The sequence below is a fragment of the Pseudoliparis swirei genome, chromosome 18 (assembly GCF_029220125.1).
Source record: "Pseudoliparis swirei isolate HS2019 ecotype Mariana Trench chromosome 18, NWPU_hadal_v1, whole genome shotgun sequence".
Lineage (NCBI taxonomy): Eukaryota > Metazoa > Chordata > Actinopteri > Perciformes > Liparidae > Pseudoliparis > Pseudoliparis swirei.
Genome location: NC_079405.1, coordinates 12,966,665 through 12,988,067, shown reverse-complemented (window position 1 = coordinate 12,988,067; position 21,403 = coordinate 12,966,665). Strand labels below are relative to the sequence as shown.

General features: G+C 42.4%; 1 protein-coding gene across 1 annotated transcript in view; it reads left to right on the top strand.

The window, feature by feature from the left end:
* trim62.1 (tripartite motif containing 62, tandem duplicate 1) overlaps positions 1 to 18,442 on the top strand; it is a 28,972-nt gene extending 10,530 nt beyond the window's left edge. The window contains exons 2-5 of the mRNA XM_056438277.1: positions 7,830 to 7,925; positions 10,859 to 11,115; positions 12,143 to 12,258; positions 15,175 to 18,442. Of these exons, the coding sequence (XP_056294252.1) occupies positions 7,830 to 7,925; positions 10,859 to 11,115; positions 12,143 to 12,258; positions 15,175 to 15,725 (1,020 nt within the window). The 3' untranslated portion in view covers positions 15,726 to 18,442. The remainder of the gene's footprint in view (positions 1 to 7,829; positions 7,926 to 10,858; positions 11,116 to 12,142; positions 12,259 to 15,174) is intronic.
* Positions 18,443 to 21,403: the final 2,961 nt, after the last annotated feature.

Below are 21,403 nucleotides of genomic sequence, written 5' to 3'. Positions count from 1 at the left end.
GTTTTGTTTACTGACCTCTAAGCGATTTCAAGGAACATAGAACGCTGTGTTGTTGGTGAAAAAAAAAAAACACTCGTGCTCCGGTGGTCATAGCGCTCTCTGAACCCGCGGAACTAACACACACACAACAACATCACTCGCTGTCCAATCACAGACACGCCTCACAGCTACCAGCTCGTGAGACGTTCACTTACATCCGGACATAACATTATAATATTACAGTGTGTGTATAAGGATCCCAAAATACAACTGAATAAGGTTGGTAGTTATTGTGAATACGCTCATTAACGTTTGAATAATGTTGAGCGTTTAATAAAGTTTGATCGACTGACTTATCTGACTGTTTTTTTTCCGCTTAATGCGCTTTATAGTCCGGTGCGCTTTATATATGAAAAAAGATCGAAAATAGACCATTCATTGACAGTGCGCCTTATAATCTAGTGCGCCCTATAGTGCAAAAAATACGGTATATAATATGTTCTTGTTCTGTCCTCAAGTTGAACCTTAATTTAAAGTTTAAAAAAAAAATGTTGATCCAGGCTTCAATATGTAGATTATTGGAAATCACCAGGGGATGTATTACCATACAGACCTGACTGAAGGCTACACTTAAAATGCGTGGCCCTTAACTGGCAGTTCTGCAGAAACAGCCTGTTATTCCATTGACTTGACAGAAGAGGCAAACATTCCAAAATATGTATTTGATGTCAGTTGCATGGATAAGAAGTGGGAGCACACTTTATTTGGTCAGAGCTGCTGGCGTGCCGTAACAAACACGACTGCAAAGTGCAAACACAAGAGCTCTGACTGAATAGCTTCTAGCTGCGCCCATGCTGCTGGAGCCCGTGCAGAAGATGATGCAGAGGCAAACAAATCTGTTTATCCCTGCCGTGCAGTGCTGACATGCAACCACATTGTGTGTTTTTTTAGAAAGGTGATTTGTGCACCTGGTACATTCCACTTGGTGTTATTTTAACAATATGTTGAATATTACTGACCGTTAGCAGTTTGTTTAATCCTAAGAAGCTTTTTTTTAATATAGAGATGACACAAGCTTGTATTTGGTTGTGGAGAAAATCTGCTGGCAGTCAAACACATCCATGGGTCATGTTCAGGGTGTGTTTACCTAGTGTGTCCTCAGAGGGAGGTCAGTGTGCAGTAGGAAAGAGATGATGGTGCAAGCAGGAAATGCAGGTCTCCATAGCTGCGTTGTTATGCCTGTGTTGTTTGGTTTGTGCATAGCGGGGTGGAGCTTCCTTTTATAGCGGCTTAAACTAGCACCTTGGTGTGCTCGCTGCTGAAATTTTGCAGTTGGAACTTTTGACATTGTTTAAATAACTGCTGAAACAGTGCAATTTGTAGTTGATGCGACAATCAAAATATTGATATTGAGAGTTGAAAAGGGTATAAAACCAATTTTTAGTTACATTGGTTCCTTAGTTACAGGAATAGTCTTTAATAATAAAAGGTTGTGTGAACTTCACAATAGTTGTGCAGAACAAAATAAGCATGAATAAAAAAAAGGAAATACCTCTGTTGTGTGTCCATTGCCTTCCTGAAAGCTACAAACCGAGACTTTAGCACTCTGCTCGCAAATTACTCTAATAATAGCTTGCTTCCTCCGCATGTCGGCAGTCATAGAATTAAAGAAATGCTGAATTTAACTGCACCACAGCTTCTATTATCGACAACTAAGTCGTCTGAAATAAGTTACCCGTGTTGAATTAACCACTGGTGGTCGATCGATAATTAAGGCTCTTGTTTGTGTTCGTCTTATGCATTTCAAAATGAAAACATAGTCGTGGGTATGGTGCGTAAATTAAATTAAATACAAGTTTTTAAAAAATGAATACTTTGTGTACTACAGCTCCCATGAACATTTACTTATTCATGTTCTGTTTTAAATAACTATAATCTTGTTCTGCTGAAACAAATGGAGTGGCTTCTGTCAAGCTGGTGACTCTTTGCAAACAGCAGGCTCTTATCGCACAACACTTCTCAGATTTCCTCTCCAGTGCCAACACCAAACCCCTTGTTCCTCTTAAACGGCTTGTCCTGCGCTGTGTAGATTATCAAACGGGACGCTGGCGGCTCTGAAACCTGTCTGTCTTTCTTAAAATCATGAGACTTCCAGCTCCTTCGCTTCCCTGATGATGATGATAATCACACACACACACACACACATGCACACTGTTATTACCACTCTCTTTAGTTCATTGTGGATTCTGTAGACCTTTGTCAGCAATTCAAACACCATGAATCTTTTTTATTTAAAAAGAGGATACAAAAAAATATATCTATAAAAACAGACATTCAGATTATTTATTTTTGTACCCATAGCTATTCATGTTTTGTGAAATTTTTTTTTTGCATAGCTGTGCCCTTCCTCGCTCCAGGAAGTGGAGCAGCAGCCTCTGAGCATTCATCATTTACACGGCGTGCCCTATATTCACAGGATTAGAGGAGGACGGCAGCATCCGTTTTTCCGTTTTTCCAATAATCCCCACAGCTGTTACCAAATGTTTACTGTAAAATTGATGTAGTAAATGTTGGGGCCATTTGTGAACTGACCCAGGATCAGTCACAGCAGACCAGTTTCATCGGCTCTTATGTAGATATTTATGTCAACATTTCTGCTCATATTGTAGCAGTATATTCTTTGAGTGCTGCTGCTTGGTAATAAAGCTGGATGATGAATTCATCTTTTTGTCTTTACAAGTTGTTTGCTAAATGTGTCTAATTGGTATTGAACAAATTAGTAATTGCACTATAATTAAGAGTGATTAAAATCAGCTGGGCTATGGCAAGAGGCAGGAGGCAGGAGGCCGGCCCACCAGGCAGGAGGCATCGCGGAAGAAGCTAGACCAATAAGGTCGGCCTTTGAGGCAGGAGGCTCAGAGAAGGAGGCACAGAGAAGGAGGCAGGGCCAATGGGAAGGAGGCCAGGTCCAGGCCAGAAGCTGGATGCAGGAAGCAGGGGCAAGGAGTCAGGATCCAGGACCAGCTTCAGACACAGCCAGGTTTAATGGATTCTGTGAGACGTGAAGTCACAAAGTCTCCGAGGAGGAAGTAGAGATAAAACTTGTTGGCATTTTATTTTATGTCAATGAATGAATTAAACAATCTCCTCGGCTTTTCAGCACTAAACTGATAAGTCGGAAATATAAACAGTAATGAAAATGATTGTTAGTTGCAGTCCTAAAAACGATGATCTTTCATGTCTTCCACCAGTCCAGAACTGAAAGTACCACAGCCCGCCTCGTGCAGTAGACGCACACATGCCGGCGTGCTGTACAGACTCCGCCTGCCTCTGGCTCACGAGGACAGCTGTTGGTTTGTCCTGCAGCCTTCTGAGCCCGTGAGCGCAGTCAGCTGGCCGCTGCCTGCTCTGCTGGCTGAGCTCAGGCTCCGGGGATGCACTCGGCCCCCTGGAGAGGCTGCAGGCTCTGCTGATGCTAGAGGAAACACGGCTGCTGCATGTAAGCAGCTCAATTTGATGTCGGGGTCCAGATGCGCCCGAGTTTGCAGCATTGAGACAGCATTTTTTTTCTTCTTCAGTTTTTGTGATGTCATCTTGCATCATCAGTACATGGTTCTAAGATTAGATCTCAAAACGAATATAGATGGTTAGCTATATTTATAAATCATAATTTAAATAATAATATTATATATCATAATGTATATAGATGAATGTAGGTACCATTGTACATCATAACGTTTATAGAAGTATGTAGGTATGATTATATATCACAATATGTATATACATTGATAATTACAATGATATATCATAACTCATATGGATATAGATAGGTATGATTATATATAATTATGTATATAGGTAGATAAGATTATATATCAGTGTTTATAGATGTATTTAGGTATGATTATATATAGGTAAGATTATATATCATAAGATATAGATATAGGTAGATATCATTATATATTATGCCATATAGGTAGGTATGATTATATATTATAACATATATAATATGGTAAGATGATGTATTCAGATATAAGGAGATAAGATTAGATATCATAATGTATATAATACATATAGGTACGATTATGTATCATGTATGGATAGTTACATATGGGTCGCTACAGTCACGTAATTAACAGTGTTATACAATGACAATACATTTTCAATCTTCAATAAGGTATAAACTCTTTCATGAGTAAAGTCCATGCATCGCTTTTCGCCTACAGACGGGGAGAACTCTTTCTTAAAACCTAACGATTAGCAGACGGATTTAACAGCAGTTTAGTTTCTAATTTCTGATAGATTGACATTGACTATCACAAAAAGACACAACACATGTCAGCCCGTTTTTAGGACTACGCAAGCGTTTGAGCGATTATTTCACAAGAAAGCAAACCAGATCGTTTGATGGACGTGAACCAAACAGGTGAGGTGTGAACGGACCCTCGCGGGGCTCCGTCTACACACACTTAATGTGAAGTGAACACGTGTGTGTTGCTCCCATGTAAGAGCCAAGCTGATAGCCTTGAATGTCATCAGCCTTGGATGTTGTTGGTTCTGTGACTCCGTCCCTGAGTTTACGACAAGCAGCGTGCGTGGATGACATATTTCATACCCGGTCCATATTACATCACACCAGCCCATAAAGCTCACAGCCTCATTGTAACAGCTTCGGTGTGTTTTGTTATTGGCTGGCGTCCTATTTACCCACCCTGCCAGCTACCTGACAGAATGACTCCCTCACCTTGACGAGGGTTTTGCCAAACTGTCCTTGCAGAAACATTGAGTTATTGTAGTCTCTGCGGGGGGTTGCCTCCCGATTTAATCCTCTCGTTAATTATCTGTCTAAGTAGTATATTGAGCATTCTGTATGTCCTCCAGTCAGAAGTCGAGTTGCAAGTGTAATTTGTTATTAGTTTATTTTGTTCCCTTTATCAGTGCATGTGAATGCAATCACTGGAAGCTTGTCTGTCTGTGTGTAAGAGGACGTGTTCCATCCTGTAGGCTTTTGATTATTCATACTGTGGCACTGCATGTTGTTTTGTTCAATCTTCTTCGCGGCTGGCCATTTCAAGCCAATAACGCTCTTTCACTCCTGAACGAGCCGCGGAATATAATCACTCCCGCAGCTGTAAAGAATTTGAGGAAAATGTAAGCTCCGTGCACATTTTCAATCTTGCTGATCGTCTGTTATTTATTCATTTATTTACTCGTAAATATCTACCATAGCTGCTAACCTGACGGAAGAGGAAGAAGGGAATGACAGCATAATGAAATGTACTTTAGATTTAAAATCCTCCAGCCGTGACCCCTATTTCCTGCAACTTGATGTCCTGGGGAAATGTCATGTCAGACTTGTGTTGGCCAGATGTGATGGACAGGAGGGAGACGCCTCCATTCACTACACAATAACACACAACCGCCCTGTCGGTCTCAGTCTTTGTTTTGTCACATGATAAAGCTTTTCTTCGAGATGCCGGTGAATCGCATCCAATTCAGATCATAATTCCTTGCCCTTGTGTAGTAATTGACACGACAGCTGTGGATTTTTTTTCTCAGCTGTGGCTATATATCATCACAGAAAATCTCCCATCGGTAGGATACTCAAAGGACAGTGTTTGCTTCCAGGAAGATTAAAGAGGATTATGTAATAGCGCGTTATGGACGGGGTTTAGAGCCTGAACGTGTATTAAGATGATTTCACGAAGGCAGATTTTAGCTGTTTCTAAAATGCAGCTTTGACTGCTTGAGTTCTGCTTATGTACACAATCATTGAACCTTAGTTAAATAAATAAAATGTTAGCGACATGTTGTCTTCCCAGTGGACGTATCCTGTTTGTTACAAACTATAATGCAGAGGGCGATTCAAAACCCCATGTCGATGTGAGTCTATACTTAAGTTTATTATTATTTTGGGTTGAATAATTCATGTTTATTCATCCATATTATCAGTAAGAGTTGCCCCCTGTCTGACCAGTCAGTCAGACGGTGTGCAACAGGAGAGTGGAGGAGCGGGTTTCCTCTGCCAGTGTTGGTCGATCTCAGTGTGTGGGAGTGGCCTTTGACCTGCTGCAGACTAGCGTGTAGCGATGAGGCGGAGAGCCTGCTGAGCCTGCTGAGCCTGCTGAGCCTGCCGCACTCCTGTCATTAGCATGGAGAGTCACGCTCCCCCTCTGCACCAACGATTGTTTTCCATTGTTTCTGTCTTTGAGAGGAAACATGCTTCACGTCCAACAGACCCACATTTGCTCCTTTGTTCATTTTGCAGCCAATCATCGCGATCACACATTTCCCGATGCATCACAATTTGTTCCCTCTCTACCTTAACCTGCTCTATTTTGTAACTGGTTAAATCTCGCTGTATTTTTCCAGTCAGTGGAGATCTACTCCTGGCATTTATTTCAGTCCCGCAGCTGAGTGATGTTTGCTTTATTAGCTCCGCTAAGCTGACAGTTCCATTTGGTGGATTTTTTTGCCGCAGTTAGTGTTCAGGGGAGGTGACACCGTGTGACACACGGGTTACATGAGCAGAGAGCAGCAGCAGGGCTGGCTCCGTGGTGGGGGTTTGAAATACACGAGGCTTGTCTCTGGTTGTTTCCTCAGTTTCAGTTTTCTATTTTCCCCTCAATGAGAGCAAAAGCAATTATTACTGCTACCACGCATATACTGTGGGGCTTCTTTTTTTTTTTACGAATGCGTCTTTTGTCCAATGCAGTTTCATTTTGGAAATATTAAACTATGCTGGAAATAATTATTTGTATTTTTGGCAATTTTTTTTATAATTTCTTTGGGAATCTGACATCTGGAATCTTGTGAATGTAACGGTCTTCCCTGATGTTCTCTTTTTAGCTATTTATTGTCTTTCATAAAATTGTCCAGACCCTTTTGATATGTACCAGAATGCTACTTTATCATCAAAAAGATGTTCAGGTTTTTATAGTCTGGCACCTTATGTTATGCTAATCAGACTCATCAGATAGACACAGGTGGGGTTCATGTTGGAGTGTATTCATTGTAGGAACAGACGTTATTACTTCCCTCACATACCTGGGTATGATTGCTCATGCTCTGGTTTGTAATGCTGTATTTTCACATGAGCCAACATGTGAGACACTAAATTGCAAACTCTCGACCATTTCATTTCTCATTCTTTATTCAGTATGAACATATGGGTCTCGCCCTGAATAACAAAGGGCTGTACCTTCAGCCTTGTACTTGTACATTTGTACAAACAAGTCTCTACTTAAGGGAGGGAATCTGCTGAACTACTTCTGTCCTTGAACCTAAATGTGAGTGTGCTGGTTGTTGGCACGTGGGACCTGCACACAAACGGCACCATTCGTGAAAGCAGCCGTCCCAGCCAGCTCCTGCGTAGCCTCTTTGCTGCCTTGGGGAGACTGAAGGTGGCTGAGTGGTGCAGGTTGTGCCAGCTTGTGCCTGATTAGAGATGAGACCCAGTTTTATTCGACACAGCCAAACATCTCCAGAGATTGCATTTCATCTCTTTCATATCTGCCTTGCTTGTGTTGTCGCTGAGCCTTCAAGCGTTACTGCCTCATACCCGAGCAAAGAGAGCTGGTGCACAAATGATGCAATTTAAATCAATTGTAATCGAATTGCAAAAATATCTGTTTTGCTAAAAATATAAGCATTATTTTTCATGCGACTGACTATTTTGAGGCATCGTTTGAGCAAAGAATAAGTGGAGCATTTTACATTTTAAATGGTTTCATACTGTATTATATTAGATATACCGTATAATGAAATCCACCAAATTGAATGTGTTCATCTGTTCCATTACGATGAACTCCCATCATCAGTTACTGACCTGTTGTTTGTTGGGTTTGCAGAGGGAGATGAAGGAGCAGCTGGCCACCCTGCAAGACAGTGAGAAGGGACACACTGAGGCCCTCCAACTCCTGCAAAGACAACTTACTGAGACCAAGGTACCAAAACAGTCCTGCTTTTAAAAAATATATATATATATATTCTCGTTTATAGAGTTTCACCAACAGTTATCAATCAGCTGCATAGAGCTGCAAGTAAAATCAGTTTCACTATCTATATAGTTCATAGAAATGTCAGATAATGGTGTAAAATTGGCCACTATAATTGAGCCTCAGGTGAAGCCATACTGTATCCCACAACAGTGAAAAACATTTAGTTAATAACACAGAAAAGCAAAATACCTCCAAGTTCCAGCTTCTTACAAGCACTAACTATATTCAATACTGGTATGTATAATATTCAAACATTTTCAGCATTTTCACCGAAAAGACATATTTAGTAAATAACCAATCACTAAAATGACCTCTTCAATTAACGGATCACCTATTCGACTAATCGTTTTAATTTTTTATTACAACTGCCTTTAAAAAAAAAAAAAAAAGCAATTTGGGATGTCTATTTGTCATTATTTTTCTAACATTTAAAACATTTAAGTCAGTCATAAGCGACCATGTGGATATTTATTCAAACAAGACGTCCACGTTTGCATCTTAAACATCCAAATGAAACAGTAAAACTGACTTAGTGAAATGAGTTCCTCTAGAAAATGTCCGAATGAGCAGGAAACAGACAATTCTGTTAACTGTGTGCAGTCTTTCAGTCACTGATTATAAATCTGTTCTTCCAAACCAAGTCGGACTAACCGGTAAATTCCAACACATAAAATTGGTTTATTGATCGCCTGTTTGATCCGGACACCTTTAAAAAAATCAGGGAACCATTGGGCGTCCATTAGATATGTCACCCCTCCACACATGTACGTCTCTTGTCTCTCCTGGAGTGACCGTAGGGGCTCTGGCAGAGGTGATGGCTCAGCCATCAGCAATATTGTTTATTTCGGGAGTACATTCATCTTTCTCTTGTTTCTGGACCTGCGGTGCGACGTCGCAGCATCCCTCTGTCTTTCTGCCAAAGAGAGCGAGGCGTTTCAGCCCGTCCATCGACTCGCTCCCGCTGCTAGATGAAGGCCTTTCAGCTGCCCCCACTCCTCATTGGAATTGAGCCGATCTCATGACATGTGCATCCATTTACACAGAGTGCTCTGCCTGGAAGTGAGCCGCACGGTGACTACATTGATCTCTGATGTGTTTAGTTAGCCGACAATGAAACGTCTCCCTGCAGTGCCTCATCTTGCTAAATGTCATTTTTCTTTATCGTTTCTACCTGATTGTTATTAAAGGAGTATACTCCATTCATCAAATCAATGTTGCAGAGCCAGAGATGTTGTCAGATTTATTCCGCACATTATTCATCTTTGTTGAAGCCTGGCACCTACATTACCCATAATGCAACTCCACAGCTGACAGTTCAGTCAGAGATTCATGTGTGTTATAGTGGCGGTTACTGGAGCCTGGAGCAGAGATGAGGAGCTACTGAGGTCTGGTGGACTCACTTCTTTCTAACTCTGTGCTCACAGACTTTAGCCTTGGCCCCAACTGATGCTGACTCAAGTGACATCAGTCGAGGCAACGTATCAGATTTCACTCCGCTCTCTTTGGAGCCCAGAGAAGGCTTGATAAAACATTTTCACACACACAGCAGCAAACATAATAAGATGTGTAAAATCTGTGTGTTTCCCCTTTTTTATGTTGAAGAACGAGTTGCGTATCGTTTCTTCTACTAATATTGAGATGAAATCACTGCAACAGCCCGGCTGTCTTTTAAAATAAATGTGCCGACCTTGCACTCTAATTCGGGTCCATGGCTCGTGTGCCCTGGAAGGTTTCTGTGTCTGAAGGATAGACATTGTGTCCTATTCACAGGCCCACTAGGGATTCACTTGATAATCACATGCTTCCCTGTGAGGTGGCCAGCCTCCTGTCTCCAAGGGCTGCAGACGCCCTCTCAGTGGCTCACAGCCTGCGAGGCCAAAGCAGCAGACACGTCACTCAGAGTCCTCCTCTTTCTTCTCCTCCACACCATCAGTGTTCAACTCTTAACCAAGGAGAAGGGCTGCGATACAGCCCACCTTAGGGTCATAGCTCTAATGCTTGAAGAAAAACAGTCGTCTGAAAGGTTTCCCACAGGCAGGGGGAGAATACCTGCCCCTGGTATGTGAGAGAACAGGAGGAACACTCCTGCTGTTTGAAGGATTGCATTTTTTAGCAAGTTTAATTAAACCTCAGATCACAGCTCCTAAACCCTGAAAAGATCAGAGGAGTGGTTGTGATTCCCAACAGAGAAATTAAGCTAGTCTCTTCTGAATTGTTGTTCTGAGTTGCTCTTTGATGTGCTGATTTAATTTGATTCTACAAACACAAGTTTAATGTTTTCAGTGAAGCGAAGACTGTTTAGGACCGACAGGAGAAACTGTGAATGAGACTTCTCATTGAAGTCCAGCCTTTGCTTTCCTCAGACGCTTCTATTTGAAAGGCTTATTCTGTCTCTCTGACACTCCGATGATTCATTCTCTTTAATGTCCAGCTTCCCATTTCCCCTCTTCAGCAACAAATCAGTTTCTTCAGCTCCCAGTCTGCTGGTAATAGCATCAGCGTCTCTGTCCGACCTCCGGTCTGGTAATCAGACGTCTTCACAGGTGGGATGTCATTTGTGACCCCGTCCTGGTCGTCCTTTGGGATTATTTCTGTACACTCTTGTATGTTTCTCCTTATTAAGACAGTGTCAAAGCTACTTTATTCTCAGGAAACACCTTGTTCTCAGAGAACCCCTTAAAATTAATGAAAAATGTTAAATAATTAATGTAAGATTAACACAATATAGAGCACATTATAAGCCCTTGAATTACTGACCCATATCTAATTTAGAGTCAGATTATAGTGACTCTACAAACGCGGCTAACTATGAATTTCTGGCTGTAAATAGTGTGGCTGTTTTTCTGTTTGTTTTTAAGCAAACCACCTTTTTTTTCCAGTCCTCAGCCAAGAGTCTGCGCGCAACCATCGGCGACGCATTTGAGCGTCTTCACCGCTTCCTGCGCGAGCGCCAGAAGAGCATGCTGGAGGAGCTGGAGATGGACACGGCCCGCAAGCTGGCCGACATCGAGCACAAGATCCAGCGCTACAGCCAGCAGCTGCGCGACGTCAAGGAGGGCATCCAGATCCTGCAGGAGCGCCTCAACGAGACGGGAAAGCACGACTTCCTGGAGGGGATAGCCGTCACATCTGAGAGGTGCTTCACCTGCTCTGAGTTTGCTAAAGCAGTCCCAGTATCTTCTCTGCAGTCCGATAAGAAAAGAAATGTGGTTGTAAACGCATTTTCTTCAAGAAGGATCAGGTTTTTATCATCTCTTGAAGTCTTTCATTGGCATTTTAGCTAACTGTAAACAAATGTTCTGTTATGGTCGTTGTAAGGATTTCATCTCTCGACATGTGTGCTCTGCTATTGCGAAATGTAAAGTTGCTTACGTTTTTGGAGAAAAGTACAGATTTGAGCAACAGCATCAGATTATCCCTGAACAGATGGTGCATTAGGCCTGAAATAAACCAGCTGTAGTGTTTAATCTGGGAGGGGTACTTGAGGAGGATTTAATTGAACAGTTTAATATCATTGAGGAGATTAATGAGGTGGAATATAGAGCTAGCTAGAGTGACAGAATGAAAAACATTTGTTTTATTATTTCTTTGAAACTGGAGGTGGATGATATGCGTGAAAAGATATTGTACATATATGTAACTATAATGAGGTCATTTGATCAATGTATGTTTCACTTTCAAAAACGGATTGGTACTCACAGCAACATGGTAATAATGTGTTTTCATTCCCTGTTGTCTGACAAAACACCATGATCAACCTAATGCACTGATATTGACAGTAAGGTCCCCTTTTCAACATACTGCATCGTTATTTTCAGGATCTCAACATGGTAACCAAACCCACTCAATATCTTGCCTGAATTCTGGACTCCATGTAGGAGTGTGCTGAGTGATTCATGTGCAGGTTCATAATCGAATAATTTTGTAATGGCGTTTTAGCTCTCACGGATACATTCATCTCTGTTTCTTGAGATTCATTAAGCAGTTTGTCAGCTGTTCAATTTCAATAATGACACATTTCAAAGCCCCAAACCAGAGTATTACGTGAAGCAGCGTCGTTGTGGCTTGAACCAGGAGGAATGTTATTAAGGAAAAAGCAGTTAATTGGATTTAGACTATTATTGATCTTTTTTTCTTCTTTTCTTTTTTCAAATTTGTCCCAGGATTAAAGGGAAGATACATGAGACCAATCTGACGTATGAAGACTTCCCGACATCCAAGTACATGGGGCCCTTACAGTACTCTATATGGAAGTCTCTCTTCCAGGATATCTCACCAGGTATGTGAACATGAGGTTTATGTTATGCAAACATGCTGGTGAGTCAATATACAGCGTAATAATAATAATTTAGCGTAAAGCACTGCAGGTGTTAAAGGAATTGTATACGTTTTGCTCCTGATATTTGGACGAGAAGATCGATTCCACTCGTGTTAAATATAGAGCTGCAGCCGATTGGCTGAAATGCTGGAAACAGAAACGGCGAGCTAGTCTGGCTCTGTTCAAATGTAATACCATCTACAGCTCACACTTTATATCTCCTGGTTTTATTCTGTGTGGTTATACTCACAGTGATGAGTGGATGTATTTCTAGACCATGTGCCCATTTAAAAGAAAATACTAATTGTTGTTTCTTTAGCACGCTTTAGAGACGCTGCAGCAGGATTTTGTGCATAAAGACTTCTGTATGCTAAGCTAAGATAACCATCTTCTAGCTGGCTGTAGACTCGTATTTAATATAACAAACTCAAAGTGTTTTAACACTACATTCACCCATTTACACCCATTCATACACTGATGGCAGGCGCTACCGTGCATGATGCCACCTGCTTATCAGGACTCACGAACATTCACACAATGCAGTTACAGCTACAGGAGCAACCTGGGGGTTGAGTGTCTTAGACACGGAAACATTGACATGGACTCGCGGAGCCGGAGATCGAACCGCCGATCCCGATTGAAGGATGACCCTGCTCTAACAGTTGCTTCATGTGTAAATGGTCCTTTAAAAACATGTTGATTATCTAATTGTACTTCAGTAGCTGAACGTGTGACTGAGAAACACAGAGTGCAGGAACTGATTCTGGCCTGAATTTGGATGGCTGGGATGCTTTGTCCTTTTTTCTTTTCTTCTCCTCCTCTGACAAGAAATGGTGGTCGGACCGGCAGGGCGGCGATGCCCTTCTGTGTTCCTCAGTGCCTCGAGGAGCTCTGCTCCTGCTGCCCTGCAGCCATCACTCACTCGCAGGAGATTATTTAGAATAATGTGCGGAGGTGTCTTTTACTCCCTCAATCAGTTCTCCCATTTCTGCCCGCTACTGGGCTGAAGGGGGGGGGGGGGGGGTTGTCTCCCTTGACTGCCCGCCAAATGGAACAATTGGTTACAATCCATCACCAGCGGATGCCTGAGACGAAATAAAGACATTCCTCCCATCATCCCTGGCTGTCACTGATGGGTTAGCAAGAATAACTACCAGACCTCATGCTTTATTTTATTTATTTTTTCACCCTTCTGATGTTTAGCAGGAAAAAAGGTTTCTCCACTAAAGTGTGTACTCTTGCCGGTTCCTCTGTATGACGCAAAAAGGCACTCAGGTTCTGAAATGTTAATGACTTGATTGTAACACACACTGGTGATGTAATTGACTAGAGAAGACATTGCCCTGTCCGCTGGCCGGGCGCCAGTCGTTTCACCTCCATTTATCTTGATATATATATATATATATATATTATAGAGGACCTGAAAAAATTGCCTTTCCCACTCTTTCCTGAAAGAAAAGAGAACACGCCGTTATTGTTCAGCCTGATTTGGTTCTCTAATCAGCAAACATTGGAGCCGATTCTCCCTCCCTAAAGTCACACAACCGGGAGCCTGTGGAGCGAGCTGGAGCGGCTCCTCCCATCGCTGTAATTACTGCTTCCCTGTATTATTTGCTCTTGCTGTTGTCTAATATTGCGCAAATGGAGCCACACGATCAGCCTCTGGAGAGCATGTGTTGAAGACTGTAGTTTATGCATGAAGGTAAAACAGATTATTAAAAAAATGTTGCTCATCTTCCTGAAATAAATAAGGTGAGCCGTCGGTGGAGTGGTATCATAACAAGCCATCAGACATCTGTTGCCACAGGGCATGGCATTGATCACCTTCTCTAACTCGAGCTAGAAACTATCCACAGGGAAGTGATGCCCTCTGGGTAACCTGGACATAGTTTCTGTAAATATATATATTTGGTATTATGTATTTTTTAACAGTGGCCTGCGGTGGGAACAGATCTACTGCCGAGCAGCAGGCGACATAAAGCAACCGACTGACTGCTGTAAACACCATCGACAAAAAAAAAGAGCTGTTCAGAATTTTTTTAAGTGCTTAAATGACGCCGCGAAGCATCAACCAATCATATGTTCTTGTTCCGTTCCATCTTCCCAGTACATGTTGATGACATAACTACACGAACAACACATAATTGGAGAAATGTCACTACCTGATGTTGTAACGTCCCCCACCAGTTAACTTCTGGCTGGGGACCTTTGTTGCACCATGTCCTCTCCTCATCTTTTTTTTTTATCACTCTGTATTGTCAAAACTATCAGATAAAAGCAAAATTCAAATTACACAAAAAAAGGCAATTTCTCAATGCTTCTAGCAGCGCAAATTAAATTGAATTGGCCTCCACTGAGTTATGGAGATTTCACATTAAATGTTAGACTTGAGCAGTACAGTTCCCGAGGAGCTAAGAGGACAGGCCGCTGATTTACTGGACTGAAATAGTTTACGGGTGGCCTCTGGGAATGAGAGGAGACAGGAAGAAAACATTTATTTCCCTTCGTAGTCCACACTACGTAAGAAAATAAAAACAAAACCATTGTCCTTGAACGCCCATTCAAAGTATTTTCAGTAAATATTTTTCTCTGGGATTATTTTAAGGTTCATAACCTTGACCCCACCCCTTCTGTAAAGTGCCTGAGCAGCTTGGACGCGTTTACTTGCTGCCTCAGCATAAAACAGCATCTGCAACGATAAAGAAAAAAGCTGAGAGTGACGCTGCAGTCCTTCTCACTTTTCTGTTTGACCAACATCAGTTAGAACATATTGATGCATTTGTTTTTTCACTCTGACTTATATGCAGGACTGTTTATCTAGGCAGACTGATTTTACTAAGATAAATGCTGACTGTGCTAAAACTGTCTCGTCCTCAGTGCCAGCAGCGTTGACCCTCGACCCCATCACCGCTCATCAAAGACTGATCCTCTCAGACGACTGTACCATCGTGGCCTACGGGAACCTCCACCCGCAACCCCTCCAGGACTCCCCGCGCCGCTTTGACGTGGAGGTTTCTGTTCTGGGCGCCGAAGGATTTGTGTCGGGCGTCCATTACTGGGAGGTGATGGTGTCGGAGAAGACCCAGTGGATGATCGGTGTGGCCCACGAGACAGTCAGCCGCAAGGGCAGCATCCAGATCCAGCCCAGCCGCGGCTTCTACTGCATCGTTATGCACGACGGCAACCAGTACAGCGCCTGCACCGAGCCGTGGACCCGCCTCAATGTGAAGAGTAAGCTGGAGAAAGTGGGGGTGTACCTAGACTACCACAAAGGCCTGCTGATCTTCTACAATGCAGACGACATGTCCTGGCTCTACACCTACCGGGAGAAATTCCCCGCCAAAGTCTTCCCCTACTTCAGCCCGGGCCAGAGCCACGCCAACGGCAAGAACGTGCAGCCGCTGCGAATCAACACCGTACGCCTCTAAGAGACGCGTCGCACGCCGATGGTCGGAAAAATGGTCCTGAAAAGATAATCCGCAGGACTTCTGTAGGTTTCAAAGGATTTTCCCGAAATCGATTTAAAAGAGAAAAAAAAGAGTGTGAGATGTTCAGAATTGTGCTTGATGTTGCTCTTCAAACCTGCGCTGTTACTTTTGTGCGACTTTAAACGCCCCTACGATAATGGCCTGCACCTGAGCTTCATTCCACATCTTTAATTGAAAAGAGGACATTAAGTGGAGACGGAGGGGCCCCTGGGCTCTGCTGGTGTCTGTGGCAGTGATGTAAAAAAAAAAAAAAAGAAGAAGCGATTCCCCCTCTTAAAGCCCCAGGCCTACCTTGCACACACCCAGGGGACATTGCTCTCCTTGTCAAGCTCCAGACTCGTCCAACTTGGCGTCTCTCTCTCTCCAGGCAAGAGGACATTGAAGTGGGGTCACTCTTATTCTCCGTGCTGTCCAGTTGCCTGAGCTTTGTGTGTGAAATGTGTTTGACAGCACTGGGCTTTAGTCGGGCCCAGCAGTAGACCTTGAACTCAAGGTCGTTTGGCACTTTTTACTCCCGTCTGAGACGATGACCGTGGATCCTCATGTGGGTCACATCCAAATGTGTCTGTGAGTCTTTATCATGGTAAGATAAGCTGCTGTTCTATGTGCAGCAGCATTCATCCACTTCTCCTGGAACAAATGCAATAAAAAGTGGTTCAGCTGCCCGTCCCCATCCACCGCCCAGCCCGACCTATGTGTCGAAGTCTGTTTGAAGGTTGTCCAGAAATATGCTGCTCCTGATGGAGTAAGGATTTGCATGTTTCAATATAAAGTAGCAAGGGTTACAAGAAAACAGTCTCTCATCATGCCGGCTCATGTTAAACCTCCAGTCTGCTCGCCATCACGACTATAGCTGTGGGTTTTTCAGTGTTGAATTCAAATACATGGCTTCTCTCTCAGTTTCATCATTTTGTCTTACAATGTAAAGAACGTTAAATCACGCTGTCCGAGTCGATAGTCCCGTGGGTTGGAGACATCGATAGATGTTCTATCCGTATCCCTGGGCTAAGATTTGACCCTGGGATAACCTTGCTGCTTTTCACACGCACATTGTTAACCCAGAGTTAACCTAAGCCCAGGGCTATACGGTCCATACTACACTTCTACTAGCCCTGGGTTAAACGGCCGTTGGAAGAATGACATGACCACTCCGATTGGACAACAGAAACATGACGCAAATCCCTTTGTTTACGCTTGCCATGTTTCACACGGGCAAATTGTAGTACTTTTTGTTTAGTGGATTCTCCGGCGATAACGCCACAAACTGGAGTTTGACCCTACTCCGGAGAGGAGCCCTCGGCTAAAGTCGGGGTTAGCTCTCTGTGGAATGTGCCGGTGTGAAAGCTCCCTCGGCCCCAGGCTACGGGCAGTGTGAAAAGCCCTATTGTTGTAAAAGCTTAATGTCTCAGATTTAAAAAAATCTAAACGGTTGGAGAAGATTTAATACTCAAAAAATCGACAAAGTCCGACTGATCTCTCGTATTTGAAATCATAAAATAATAAAGAAAATCAAGCTTTTTGTTTTGTGAAATGGAAATTATCAAGGAAAATGTTGATGGATGGATTCTGGTGCTAAATATGCTATTTGTGTGCAACTGGCATTTCCAAGGCCACTGCTTTCTGAATCTCTGACAATTCCCCTGAGGCTGACTCATGTTTATTTCTTCACCTCAAGTGCTCCTGTTCATCATTAGTTGTGTTCGAGGCTCTGAAGCTCTGCTCGCTCAGCCAAGTCCAGCAGATTGAGAGATGTGTCTGTGGACATGTGCACGGGTAGGTGTGTGCGGCCCGGGATTGGCTATAATCTATTGAATCCAGAATAATGATGCTTGCTGAAGCCCATCTGGTCCTCCGAGCAAACCCACGCAGCAACCCAAAGTGATTATTACAAATTACTTTGCAATCAGGTTGAACGGAAATCTCCAAATCACCTCACTCTTCCTTTGCCGCTGTACATCTTTGCATTTGTGTGTGTGTGTGTTTGTGTGTGTGTTGTCCGTGTTGTCCATGTAAAAGAAAATTGGGGCCGTGCCCTTGTTTTTGTAGGATGCGTTTCCGATGTGTGCAGTATGACGCAAACTCTGGTCAAATGGGAAGCATCTGCTAATTCCTCTCGGTATTTGTTTGAACTTAATTTTACACAAATCTGCAGCAGCCGGTTTCAAGAAGCATTTCTACAGGTCTTTTCCTCTGGGATTTACTCAGAAAATGCATCCAGAAACCTGATTTATGGTATTTATGTGTGATAATAATTACCAGAAGGTTTAGACAATGAGGAAAGATTAAATTGTACTTTTCTCTGATTGAGACTCTATTGTCTGAGAAATAAATCCCAGCTAGCTGGTGCTTCAAAATAAATGCTTACATTTGACCCCAGTTTGCTGTGGCTTAAGTAGCCTCTGCCTCATTAAAGACTTTCTGTTTGAATATAAGAAGGAGATTATTGTCAGCTGGTGTCGGGTTACTGGTGGTGGTAATGACTTGAATTGTTAAAATGATGTATGATGATAACTATGACACTTTTAATGATTATAATGATGATTGTGTCCTTTGATGATGGCCGCTGTGCACCCATCATTGGGTGAGCACACCTCAGTGTGCTGCAGCTGAGGTTTGTGGGTAAAGTTTTAATGGACAATAAATTACTGCTAAAATCAGCCCGTTTTCTTATCTTTGTCCTGGTCGCATTAACACAGGTTTTTACCACACATTTTAATATCCGAACACCCGTCATGAATGAACAAATGATGTGTATTAAGTATGGATGAGATCACGCCATGGCCGATGCATGATCCACTTAGTCTGGTTTAATTCAGCATACTGGAATGAGGCATCCCTCTTTTCCAATCTGGGGGTTCTTAATTTACAAGGGGTCGCTGGATTAACAATTTAAGAGATATGAAAAAAAATATGTATCAGCTGAAATGTATTAATTTAATCAGACATTTCTCAAGTACTGGATGATTTTACCTTCTCAGGCCTATACAACTAAGTATCTGCAGCCATGCTAGTAGTCCCATCATTTATTTATGTATCTATTTTAAATGTATCCTCTTTGACATACAAAAGGTGTTAACAAATAATCAGAATGGAAAATCCTGAAATCAGGAAAATTCCTAATGGCCGTCTTCCCGTGTAGCAATAATTATGATGCTTTGAGCTACATGCTAATCTCAGCATGGAGTCATGTTTACCATGTTCCCCGGCATGCTAACGTCAGCTAATTAGTGCTAAACACAACTGGAGCAGCATCAGTATTTGGTATTATTTGCATTAGGTTTTTTTTCGTATTAGGTTGTAAAGCAACTAATTACTCCATTCCTGGAGGAAGCTGAGATCCTTTAACATGTCCAAGAAGATGTTTAAAATATTCTATATCTCTTGTGGCCAGTGCACTGTACTTCGCTGTAGTCGCAGCATTGGAGCCGACGAAAACAGACTTAATGAACTGATCAGGAAGGCAGGCTCAGTTATTGGGAGCAGACCAGACGACGTTGAAGTTGAGGTGGCGAGGAAGACACTGAACCATTATGGATAATCCTGACCACCTCTCAACCAACTACTGGACAGACAGCGGAGCTCCTTCTCTTTCTCTCTTTCCTGCACAAGACAATAAGCCCCAACACCTCAGCTGTCTAACATATATATATATATATTTATTTATTTATTTATATAACCAGGAAGTGCCTCATTGAGATTAAAAATCTCCTTTACAAGAGTGTCCTGGCCAAGACAGCAGCAGTAGCACGTCACACAAAGTTCCATACAATACAACATAAAACAGTGACAGACAATATATAAAACGAAAAACAAAATCACAGCATGAGTAAAACCAAAACTAAGACTCAAGTCAACACAACCCAGCTTACACAGGAGCACATACCTCCGTCATATGAAACATCTACAGCTCGATGAATTTCCCTCCAATATTTTCAATCTATTTTTAAAAACACCTAAGGAGACCGGTTCCCGGAGACCCAGGTCTGTCTGCAGCAAATTCCAAGCCGCAGGAGCAGCAAACTTAAAACCTCTTTTCCCCATTTCCAAACGGACGTGAGGGACGGAGAGCAAGAGGAGGCCTTGAGCAGAGGTCACAGAGCGAAGATGGTAGCTTCCAGGGTTTTTCAGCTGAATTAGAGTACGAAGATACGATGGAAGTACATGTAGAATAGCCTTATAAATAAGGACATGCCAATGATTTTGTCTGCGGATGGACAGAGAAGTCCAACCAACCCTCGCATACAGGGAGCAATGGTGAGTCAGAGCCTTAAGATTAGTGATGAACCTCAATGCTCCATGGTAGACAGTATCTAAGGAGTGAAGACATTGAGAAGATGCATGCATATAGAAGACATCACCATAATCAATCACAGGCATAAAAGTAGCAGCAACAAGTCTCTTTTTAGCATTAAAAGAAAAGCAAGACTTATTTTGAAAATATTAACTTTATAGCTTCTGTCAAAACCATACTTTGCTCTGTTTTACTCCTTCAATAGCCTGCACATGGTGACCTTTCCCATCATCATACTCCCCGTTACCTCATTTCCTTCGATTTCAAACAGAAAAATGCAACAGATTTGCACACTTATGTCTTATGTATATGCAATGTTATCGTATCTTTATATTTCAAATTTTAGTGGGCATACTTATATTGTATTCTAATATATTCTTTACGCTGTATATTCTATAGATCAATATATCTAGTGTTGATAGTAATGTTTACTGTGTATTAACGCTTCCCTTCTGCTGTTACACAATCAATCTATAAGGGACACATTAACTTGACCTGCAGGTGGCACTAGATCAGAGATCAGGAGTTCAATAAAGTCAGTGGGACTTTCCTGGAACCACAAATGCCTGTACAAACGTTCAAAGCTAACTCAATTCGATTCAGATAACAATAACTCTTCACGTCAAGTGCTCATAGCTCCCTAAAATGTTGTCTTTGACAAGTTTGACAAGCTTCATTTTAAAGGTCCATAAGCGAGCATGGTATAGAACATACTACATGTCAATTTTCTTTAATACTGACACTGGTATAGTGTTTCCACCTTTAGTCACAGAGCGGACATGATCTATCACATTTATTTGAGAGCAAGGAAATCAACATTAACATTAACTCTCAAAATGAAACGCTACGCTGAAATGTAGGAAGGCTCTGCTTGTCAATACCTGTTCCAGCTTAGTGAGAGTCTCACACCAGGCATCTGAGTTGAGATGGCAGACTATCTCTCCTGCTCTGCCTTCCTGCTGGGAAGTGGGAGGTTGCGCACTCTTTGTATTACTGTTCCCTATTTTGGCATCGGCTGAAGGCCAGACATGTGACATGTTGAATCACAAGATGTCTGCAAGGGTTCAGTGTTCCCTCACTGCGGGTGAGCCGCCGCTTTCAATAGGTCCTCTTCCTTTGTCATGTGTGGCGAGTTTCAATGACTGGTTGGTAAACTGGTGGGAATAAATGATCATTCAGTTTGTAAGTGCTCAAATCGGAGTCATGCACTGCGTCAGAAAGCCATAAAGTTCTGTTTCTTTGTGCAACTTTATACCTTTAAGCTTTGTTATTTCACACTCTGAAGTTGAGTCGTGTTTCATCATGATTACAGCTGCTCCACAACAAG